This window comes from Cervus elaphus, chromosome 5 (genome assembly GCF_910594005.1).
Source record: "Cervus elaphus chromosome 5, mCerEla1.1, whole genome shotgun sequence".
Taxonomy (NCBI): Eukaryota; Metazoa; Chordata; class Mammalia; order Artiodactyla; family Cervidae; genus Cervus; species Cervus elaphus.
The window spans coordinates 97,163,336-97,174,586 of NC_057819.1; the positions used below are offsets into that span (position 1 = coordinate 97,163,336).

Genomic DNA, 11,251 nt, shown 5'->3' on the forward strand with positions numbered 1-11,251 from the left:
GGAAGACTTGGGGGACAGGAGAACACACTGTCTATCTTCGAATCTCTAAATGGACTTCTTGGGGAATAAGGGAGGGACCTATTTCCTAGGCTTCGACTGGGAGTGGGAATGGTGGGACTAATAGGAGGAAAGCAACTGGCTCAGATGGAGCTCCCCTGGGTGGGAAGAGGCAACACAGAGAGATAGTGAGTTCCTCGGCTCTGGGGGTATGCACACCAACGTCTGGACAGCAGTGTGGCAGGGGTAGAACAACGAAGGGTCTTCACTGAGGACTGCTGAGAAGCTCATGGGCACCCCCTAGCTCTGCTCCACCAACCTCTGCGTCCGAGATGGCCACGTGGTGGGACTCAATGGTGGGCCTGCGCCAGGCCCGGGGGGAGATGTGACTGGCAGGCCCTGTGGCATAAGGCCCAGCCTGGGCCTCCAGGCAGCTCCCCGCTGGCCGTTCCTGCAGGGAGAACTTCCTTGTCGAGAGGCTGGGCCGGGTTGCAGGGTGTCTTGAAGCAACGCCGGGGATCATGGAGGCTGCTCTGGCCCGTGACGGAGGGTCCACACAGTTCCTGGGAGGCTCCGGGCTGCCATCCGTCTCCTCCAAGTGGGTCACATCAATGGCTGCCACTCTCTCCACCAGCTCAGCCCGAGGGTCCTGGCAGCAGACCGCCGGGCCCCCCTCCATTGCCACAGTCAAGGGGGTCCTCAGTGCAGCCTTATGGGGAACCTAAGAGGGCAGAGAAGGCTCCAGTCCCGGCCACCGAGCAAGGTCAAATTCCCAGGCCCCACCCCCACCATAGCCACAAATTGTGAGTCCCACCTCCATGCCTTTGCCCTGCTGTTTCCTCTGCCTGGGTCGCCAGCATCCAAACTGAAGTCTCCCTCTTCACTAAAGGAATGCCAGGGGGCTTCCCTGCTGGCTCAGTGGAAAAGAATCCGCTTGCCAATGCAGGAGACACAGGTTCGATCCCTGATCTGGGAGGACCCACATGCCGTGGAGCAACTAAGCCCATGAGCCACAACTACTGAGGTTGAGCCTGCGCTCTAGAACCTGGGAACAGCAACTACTGAAGCCCGGGGCCCTAGAGCCTGTGCTCTACAGGAGAAGCCACCGCATTGAGAAGCCTGTGCGCTGCCACTAGACAACAGCCCGCACAGCAGTGAAGACCCAGCACAGCCAAAAATACAGTGTTTTAAAAAAAAAAGGAATTCCAGCAACTCATCTGGCTCTGCTGCACACCTGCCCTCTAGACCTCAGTATTCCCATCTGTAAAACAGGCACATCAGCCTTGCTGGCTTTACAGGGAAGCAGGGAGAATTTGATATTCTGGAGTCAGAACAGACAGACATGGGCAGAACTGGAGGCCTCGCAGCACTGGCAGAAACAGAACCCAGGGTCAGCTCGGGCCCCCATCCAGCAGACAGCCCAGTGACTCACAGCTCCACCCCTTGACAGCAGAGCATTCCAAGGCTGCCAACGCCGCCGCTGCGCTGCCTGAAGCCGAGCTGAGCTCCTGATGCTTCAGGTCCCCCCCTCCACCCCTGTCGCTGCTTCCAGGAAGATTTCCCTGGGGCTCCAGCCTCTCCCACCCTGGCACCTTATCCAGGGAGGCTTCTCCAGGGCCACAGGGCAAGTCTCCCATCGCTCCCTTCCCTGCCCCAGCAGAGCCTGCAGCCCAGGACAGGGTCCATTAGAGGAGGTGGCTGCTGCTCTGATGACAGTGAAGAGAGACTTCACTGCACTTATTTCTCCTGGTTTTTCCTTCCAGTTTATTCATGTGGCCAAAATGTTCACCTCATCTGTTCAGGTTGAGGTGCTCCCCTGGCCTGGCCTTGCCTCCTGGTCCTACTGCAGTCTGAGCCCCCAGCAAGGCCCAAACCAACGTCCAGTGTCCAGTCCCAGCCCTCACATTCAACCACATCCCTGGGCTGAACCCTGACCCCGAGCTGAACCCGGACACTCAGGCTGGGACTCCATCTCTGCCCAGGGCTGAGCACAGGCCTCACCCCACTCAGTGCCCCTCCCCCTTCCTAGACCAGACTCAGTATCTTCTCCGGAAAAGGAAGCAAGTGGACTCCTGACCCTCTGCCCTTCCTGTCTGGTGGTAACTTGCACCGTTACCACAGAACAATTTCGAGAACATGGTCTTTATCTCATTCCTTATCCCCCCATCACCTTGCTTTGACAGATGTCAAGGAGGCTGGGCTCGCTGGAGTCCACTGGAGCCTGGGCTGGGTTCCAGTCCTGCCTCCAACCTACCCAGGGCAGCTCCTTCCCAACTCTGAGCCTCAGTCTTCCCATCTGTACTATAGGTGCAGGACCTTCCCAGATTCCCAAGGCCACAACAAGACTTGGAAATGGATTGTGGGTAAGGGCATGGTCCAGAACCCCTGTGTTTGACACCCAAAGTATTGAATGAGTGGTAGCCTGGTGGAGCTGATGTTGGCATGCAGAAAGGAAGGGGGAAGGGAATCTAGACTGGCAACAGGAAAAGATATGGACACTGGACCTAAAGGAGTGAGGGGAATGTGAGCATCAGGGAGGCCTCCCTGGAGGAGGTTAGAGTGGCAAATGGACTAAAACATTGGGAAGGCTTCTTTGAAGTAGGTGAGGAAGTAAGTAGGGCTGGAGCATCATGGAGGCCTCCCTGGAGGAGATGGAATGGGATTAGAGCATCAGAAAGGCTTTAGGAACCAGATGGTTGCAAGAAGGAAGAAGCCAGGGCTAAAAGGAACCCTCCAAGCCTGGCCCACCCTGCCATCCTTCCCCCTCACTCTGTAGGTTCTTTTTCTCCCACATAAACTCCACAGATTAAGGTTCTTGTCTGCCTCATCTCCATAAGACCACTAGCCTCTGCAGCAGTCCCTGAGGCATAGTAGGAGTTCAATAAATATTTGCCATAGTGATCATTATAGTCCTGGCCCCATTACACAGATGGGAAAGCAGAGAGGAGAGAGGGAACCCCAAGAAGCTTAAGACCCCAGCCCACAGCAGGGAACAGATGGCAGTGTCTGGAGCTCTTGTCCTCTGGTCCCCAGCAGGAACCCAGGGGACTGAGAACCATCACAGGCAGAGGCCACAGGCTGCCTAGCCCATCAAATTTGCATATGATTTTCCCCGAAGCTATCACCCTGGCCACAGGCCAGTTTCCTTCAACTCCCCCCTTTTTTTCTCAGATGAGGAAAGTAGGGCCCAGCAAGGGACAGGGGTGGGTCTGGGGTCACACCTCAGGTCAGGGCAGACCCTTCCTGCTCCACTTTGCCTTGTTCCCTGGTTTAGGACACAGGCTCTGAAGCCAGGCTGCCAGGCCAACGCCCCTTCCTGACGGTGTGCGCATCCACGGGCAGGTGACCGACCTCTGTGCCTGGGTTTTCCCCATCCGCAGAGTAGGGTTAGCAGCAGTATCACTGCCCAGGTGGCTGGGAGGAGTTAAGGAAGGCACGCCCTTACCGGGCTCAGAACCAGGCCTGCCCCTAACGGAGCCCCGTAAAACTGAGTTGTTGTGTTGCTGTTGTTGTGATTGCCTGGGACACGCGGTGGCCCAGATGGAGGCGCGGGCGGCAGAGGCAGCTGTGAGAGCTGACGTCAGGCCCTCCACACTCCCTCCCGCCTGGATCAGATTCAGGTGACTAAGCACAGCTATGCGGGAGGCGCCCCGGGGAGGCCCCAGGTTCCTGCCTGTGTCCAGGCGACAGGGCCTGGCGCCCTGTGTATGAGGGTGTGTGTCAAGTGAGAGAATATGTGCGAGCGGGCTGTCAGCTCGGGTGACAGTGTGTATGTGTCGGGGGGTGGGAGGTGGAGGGGGTTCCGCACACAGGAGCCCGTCTGCCTGGAAACAAAAATCTGTGGCTGTGGTCTGCATGCGGTGGCTAAGCGTGTTCATGTGCACTGTGTGTCTTGAGGTCTTTGTGTACCCGTGCCCCAGGATGGGGGAGGGGGGTGGGCCCTGCACCCGCTGGGCGCCATGGGAACCTGATCTCAGAAAGTCAAGTTGGAACTTCCCATATTCCCATGCAGTCACCTGTCCCCCAGCCCGGGGCTGCCTGCTGGGCTGGGCTGTATGTCTTGGGCAGGACCCACCCCTCTCTGGGAGCTCACCCAGGGCGTTTCTCAGGGCCCTGCCCAAGCTGAAACCTCCATAGACACTGTATAGAAACTGACACTGTATAGAAACTGTGGCTAGGAGCCACATGGGCAAAAAAGAAGGACAGACAGGCTGACAGCCAGGCCCAGGGCAGAGCAAGGACTTCTACAGGCATGGGGAGCCTCCTAGGGACCAGCTTGGTCCTGCAGCTGAGAATGGCCAGGCTCAGGCCCTTCCTCACTGAGAAGAGCGATCCCCAGCTGTCCTCCCAGACTGGGACTATGTTGCCCTGGACACTTGATTGAACTTTTGGAGCCTCAGCATGCTCACATGTGAATAGGATAGATAGCCCCTATCCTGTCACCTCCCAGGGCTATGGGAGGAAGTGGATGAGACTGTGGACATTGGAGCAGATGGTGCCTGAGCGATGTGGGGCTAGGATACGTTTATATCATAGCCACCGAGAGAGAGAGCCTTGTTGTGCATACAAAGTGCAGCCTCAAGGACTTCCCTGGTGGTCCAGTGGTTGAGAATCCGCCTGCCAATGCAAGGGACACAGGTTCCAGCCCTGGTCGGGGAAGATGCCACGCCTCAAGGCAACTAGTCCTGTGTACCACAACTACTGAAGCCCGCGCACCTGTGCTCTGCAACAAGAGAAGCTCATGCACACAACTAGGGAGTAGCCTCTGCTTGCTGCAACTAGAGAAAGCTCACATGTAGCAGCACTGACCCAGTGCAGACAAAAAAGAAAAAAAAAAAGTTACTCTTAAAAAAACAAAGACAAACAAAAAAGCCCACAAAGTACAGCCCCATATCTACCCCTGGCTCCAAGATGGCCTGGCACATTACCCAGCTCAGACTTCTCCTTCCAGGCTATGTCCCTCATCCCCACCTCATTCCCAGGTATCTCGCTGCTCCTAAGGGATGCAGGGGGCTTCCCAGGAGGCCTGCCAATGAAGGAGACATAAGAGACTTGGGTTCAATCCCTGAGTCAGGAAGATGCCCGGGAGGAGGGCATGGCAATGCACTCCAGTATTCTTCCCTGGAAAATGCCATGACAGAGGACCCTGGCAGGCTACAGTCCATGGGGTTGCAGAGTCGGACATAACTGAAGGGACTTAGCCCACAGCACACAGGGGATGCAGACCCTGGCTCCAGACCCCACAAGACCAAATCTCTTCAAGATGAACCTCATCACATGGGTCCCTCAGAGGAGGCCCAGAAGAGGACACAGCAGGCATATCTTGTTCTCATCCACACTGATTCAAGCAACCTCGCCTGGGATGAATGTCTTCAGACCTCACCCTGAATTCTGGAAGGCCGCTAGGAACCTCAGAGCCAGGTTGAGCAGGGGCCCAGCTACCATCTAGGCAAGACAAGTCATGGCCCTGGTTGCCAGGGGACAGGCCAGAAGGGAAAGCTCTAAGGAGGTGGTCTGGTCCCCTGGGACCAGACATAGAAGATGGCCTTGGTATCCCTGGGCTGCCTCACAGGAGCTGTGTTTATGTTCCTGACAAGTGTCTGGATGGCCCTGGCAACGGGTGGCCTCCACGGCTCCCGCCTCCGCCTAGGATGACTCAGTCCCCTTGGGGGAGGCCCAGGCGTCTGGTGCCAAGTCATGCTGGAGGATGCCTGCTGTGACAACGCCCCCTCCCACCATCCCCAGGGAGGCCCCAGCCACTGAGGTGGGCTCTGCGCCTAATTCAGCCCAGCAGCCCTCGGCACATCCTCAGCGCCTCCTGCTGAGGTCCTCCAGGCCCTCTCTCCTCCCCCTGCCCCTCCTCATCCTCCGTACCAGGTCCACGCCTCCAGCCCAACTCCTTCCAGCCAGCTGCCTCCTCCCCTTGGTGCTCCCCGGCAACTCGGTTCCAATTCAGCTCAGCATTTCCCTCAAGTCTGCTCTTCTTCCTTTGTCCCCATCACAGAGACGAGTGCCACCATCCTCCCAGTTCTCCCAGGCCAGAAGCCCAGCAGCCCTCCTTATCACCCATCGTTTCCCTTTTGCACATCCTTAACCCCCGAACCTAACCCCACTTACTCTCCATTCTGGCCGCAAGTCCCAAACTGCAGACTCTCTTGTGCTGCCAGCCCTTCGGACCGGCTGTGCCTTCTGCCAGGAACACACCTCCCTCTCCTTGGCTGCTAGAGGACAATTCAGACATCTCCTCCCTGATCTCCCCACAGCTGAGTGAGGTCACCAAACCTAAATCCTTAAAAAGTCCAGATCCAGCCCTCCACTTTCCTTCCCCACTATTTCCTCCATACCTGCCACGCACCCCCAGGCTCACACCTCAATCCCACCCCACCCCATCCTCCATACCACTTCCTAGAGGGAATATTGCTAACATGCAAGTTACTTTGGTCTCAGTTCTTCCAGACCTGGCCTTCCAGGATCTTAGAATCTGAAGGACATAAGAGCAGGAGACCATGCTCTGAGCAGCAAGGAGACTGGGGCTCAGAGGCTGGGAAGTAGCCAGGGAACCCAGAGTCATTCATTCACGTGACAAAAAGCTCAATTGAGCACTTGCTGTATATGCCCAGGCATGGTGCTAGGTGACAGGAGACAAAGCAGCAAACCAAAAAGACAAAGTCCCTGCTTCAGTGAAGTTTAACTTCAAGTGGGACAGAAGCAACAAACAAGATAGCTGGGAATTAACAGATGGCATGTCAAGTGGTACATGCAGTGGAGAAAAAAATTACAGTTGTCTGAGAGGAATCAAGAGTGAAGCCCAGGGACTTTCCTGGTGGTCCAGTGGTTAAGGAACCACCTGGCTATGCAGGGGACATGGGTTCCATCCCTGGTCAGGGAACCAAGATCCCACATACTGCTGAGCAAATAAGACCACGTGCCACAAGTAGAGTCCATGAGCTGAAGATCCTGCAATGAAAGATCCCACATGACTCAAACAAAGATTCCGTGTGCCACAACTAAGACCCAATGCAGCCAGATAAGACAGTGATCACGCTGTCTGAGGAACAGCAAGGAGGCCAATGTCCTTGGAGTGGGGTGTCCATGTGTGAGAGGTACCTGATGGCAAGCATAGTTCCAACCTCGAAGAGAAAGCACAGTCATTCACTGTGCCTGGTCTCAGGGATGGCTTCCTGGAGGAGGTGGCATTTAAGCTCCTGATCGCTGAGTAAGAGTTTCAGAGGAGGTGATGAAAGGTCACACAGTGCATGACAGAGAGCCACTTCCTGGCTGGGATTCAGGGCTTGGCCCTGGGGGTCTTTATGGACAGAAACCAGGAAATCTCGAAAGCCAGAGGAAGGGTCTGAGTAGGGTAGTGACTGCGTTGGATGCGATTTTAAAAAAAGATCCCTCTGCCCTCTGTGGGGACTAAAGAGGCCAAGGAGGAGGCAGGGGTCCCCGGTCTGTGGGCCTAGGATACAGTCTGGCACTCGGTGGGTGCTCCATCTGTATGCTTTAGAGGGAAGAGTGAGGGATGTGGGGGCGACCAGTGCATCCTCAAGGACACAAGCTGTTTGCTCCTGCAGACTCCCCGGCCCCGTGGCGGATATGAACCCCATATGTGCCCACCGAGACATAGTCCTGTGACCTGGGACATAACCTTCTCTACACACTCCTGTACCCCGAAGACACACATACACACATCACTCCCGGAGCAGGCGCACGCCCATGTCCGCGTGACCCGCCTTCACACACCACTCCATCCAGTAAATGCACCCCCCTCACACACACAGGCACACTCCTATGCCCACGTGACACACGCACACCCGCCTCCAAACACCACACACAGGTCCCCGAGCACGTGTGCACCCTCCGAGCTACCAGTTCTGCGCCTGTCAGGCCGCAGCCACCGCAGCCTCCACCTCCGCCGCCCCCCTCCGCCCCCGCCCCAGCCAGGAGGACTGCGCAGCGCAGCCGAAGCCACGAGAGCGTTGCATCTGTCCCATTCATCCTCCAGCCCCAGCTCCTGCAGGAAGAGTCGGGGGAGGGCCGTGTGGGCGGAGCGCTCCGCGCAGATCCACACGTGGGTGCCCGGGTCTGGGCCCACTCCCCATAGGCACGGCCTCCCACCAAGAGCAGGGGAGGGGGTAGTGCGCCGGGTATGGACGCGGTCCCGCAGATCGGAGCTAGGCAAGGGACGCAGACGGCGGAGCGCCCTCGGAGATGCGGTCCTGGGTGCCGGCGCAGACAGATGCAGGCTCCGGGAGGCACCCCAAAGACTGGGCCCCGCAGACCGAAGGGGGAGGATCCCCGCAAGGACTAGGTCTGGGCTGTCTTCGTAGACGCAACCTCCCAGACCATCCGTCTCCCCTACAGGCTCCGGGCAGACGATCAGGCGTTCGCCCCCTCCCGCTCCCCCGCCCTTGACTGCCCCCCCCACCCCCACAAGCCGACCCCTACCTCAGCACCCAACGACAGTCTCCGTGGCCCTGCGGGCTGCCACGCTCGCTCCCGCGGCGCGCACCCCGCCCCGCCCGCCTTCCCAGGGCCGAGATCACCGAGCTCAGACCCGCGGCGCCGCGGCTCCAGGCTGCGCTCGCTCCTCAGCCAGCTGCCGCGCCCGGCGCGCGGTCATTGGTGGAGCCGCGCGGCCCCCCTCCGGCGCCGCCCAATCAGAGCCCAGGACTCTTGCCCGGCTCCGGAGGGGAGGGGCCGCGGCGGGCGGTGGCTCCAAAGGGGCACCTCCCCCTGCGGCGGGACCGGCCTCGTCACGCCCCCATCGCCCTGCTCTAGGCTACCTGGGGTCCTCCGAAATCCTTCCAGGCCGCGGCCTGCGCCCCTTAGCGGGGCCTGGAGGGTACGAGTGCGTCACTACCCTTTGTCCCCCAGCCAACTCGGCCTGGCAGGGGCAAGAGCGCACCCCCCGCCCCCGGGGGCGGGAATGAGGCGCAGTGTGTATTAGGGGAGGGACGAAGCGAGATCAGCCACTGGATGGGGCCCAGGCCTAGGGCCAGGGAGAAAGGCCTTGAATGGTAGACTCAGGAGTTTAGCCTTCTGCTGCGTGGGGTGTAGGGGAAACGGGAAGCGGTCCTAACAGAATGCTCGGGTCAGAGTCGGGTTCTCACTTGGAGAAGGGACCCATGAGCAGGCAACAGGAATAGCCTAGCTGGGGCGGGAGGTCTTGACCTTCGAGGTGGCCCACCTCTTCCCTGGCGAGTTCATCAATTATTAGTTCAATTATGTTCTGCACTTGTATACCCTCTGGCACCTCACTTCACCACTTATCCAAGACAGAGCCCCATATCACACCCGCAAACCTAGCCTCTTGCGTCCCTGTCTCAATCTGGAGCCAGAAACCTGGGAGTCTTGATAGCCAACCCCTTTCCTGTTCCAACCAGTAGATCACCAGGCCCTGCCCAATTTACTTCTTAAATATTCCTGGAATCCAGCCACTTGTTTCTACTTCTCTGTCCCTCCCTTATCTCAGATCACTGTCTTCTTGCACCTGAATTGCTACAGCCACCTCCTCTTGGGACTCCCAGCCCCAAGTAACCTCATCGTCCTCCCCCACCATCCTCACCCACGTGGCTTTTCTCCACCTGGTGTCCAGAGCAATATTTCAGAAACACAAATCCAACCAGTCAGCTCCTGCTTAGGAATCTCCCATGGCTCACCAATACCTTGGGAATAGATCTAATCAGGCCCTCCATGACATCAGTCCTAACCACCAGCTCTACTCCTTTCAGGGATTGATTCAATGCTCCTCCTACCAGAAACCCTTCCCTATGACCTCACTGCACAGCATGGGTTAGCAACCCTCCTTAGGGACCTCCTTGGAAGTTTACGGCATCTGTTTACTTGCCTGTTCCCCTCTCTGAACTGTGAGCTCCTTGAGGGCAGGACTGTGCCTGACTCATCCAGCACACAGCTTGACACATTGCATGAAAGATGTTTGTTGAGTGAATAATTAATTTTATATGGCAATTGGGGGACCAGATGTGTGGGGCTGGAATTCAGGGAAGAGAGCTGGGCCAATGAGAAGTTTTGAGGAGCTGTCAGGAAGGACCTCCAGTAGAGCCATGGGAAAGGGTGAGATAACTCAGAGCAAATACACAGACTGTTTTAGGGGGAAAAAAATCTCTGTAGTAGTATAGTGTTAGACATTCAGTCATGTCTGACCCTTTGTGACCCCATGGACTAGAGCCCACCAGGTTTCTCTGTCCATGGAATTCTCCAGGCAAGAATACTGGAGTAGGTTGCCATTTCCTTCTGGAGGGGATCTTCCCAACCCAGGGATCAAACCCAGGTCTCCTGCACTGCAGGCAGATTCTTTACCATTTGATCCATCAGGGAAGCCCCAAAATCTCTGTAGTAGGCAGAAGCAGTTCTGACTTACCTAACAGAAATTCCACCTAAGAGCCTCAGGGAAAACAGTCTTGAGTTGGTATTGTAAGCAGATAAAGTAAGGAGTCCCAGAGAAAAAGAACCAAATGTAGCATTTTGGCATAAGAGAAGTCATTTGTGCCCTAAGCCGCTTTTGTGATCCAAGCCTGGCCACAATGCTTGTCTTTGAACTGCTGCCGCTACTGCTAAGTCACTTCAGTCATGTCCGACTCTGTGCGACCCCATCCCTGGGATTCTCCAGGCAAGAACACTGGAGTGGGTTGCCATTTCCTTCTCCAATGCATAAAAGTGAAAAGTGAAAGTGAAGTTGCTCAGTCATGTCCGACTCTTCGCGACCCCATGGACTGCAGCCTACCAAGCTCCTCCGTCCGTGGGATTTTCCAGGGAAGAGTACTGGAGTGGGATATCATTGCCTTCTCCGTGTCTTTGAACAGGTCTCAGTAATGAATGAACAGGTCCCAGTAATTAATGATTGTAAAGGAACAAAAGAATTCAGGATCAAACAACTGTTGTCAGGCAAAGAAGTAGCAGCAGCAAAGATGATACATCAGTTGTAAAGACCCCCCAGCTCCGTTTCAATGGTAAAGTTTAGCCTGAAGCACTTTCTTGAGTTGTTTTGCAGAATTGAAACCCCATTCAACCACAAGATCCACCGGAACCTAAGGGATGATGCTGAGCTTTTCTGACCCTCCTGTCAACCTTTGCCTCAGTTCTATGACGTGTAAACTCCCCAAGCCTCTTCATGAATAATAAGCATGTGCCCTAAGCTTGAAACTTCCCCAGTTTTGCTGTTCCCAAGAGACACTGTTACAGAGAAAAATCCCCAGTGTTCTGCTTACTTGCTACAAGTAATAAATCCTTC

The 11,251-nt window shown here is 56.4% G+C and overlaps 1 protein-coding gene across 1 annotated transcript in view; it reads right to left on the reverse strand.

Moving 5' to 3' along the window:
* The window catches only part of CAMKK1 (calcium/calmodulin dependent protein kinase kinase 1), a 28,789-nt gene extending 20,201 nt beyond the window's left edge, over positions 1-8,588 (reverse strand). Inside the window, exons 1-2 of the mRNA XM_043903433.1 lie at positions 8,446-8,588; positions 317-718 (exon numbers count right to left, since the gene is read on the reverse strand). Coding sequence (XP_043759368.1) covers positions 317-676 — 360 coding nt within the window. The 5' untranslated portion in view covers positions 677-718; positions 8,446-8,588. The remainder of the gene's footprint in view (positions 1-316; positions 719-8,445) is intronic.
* Between the last annotated feature and the right edge of the window lie 2,663 nt (positions 8,589-11,251).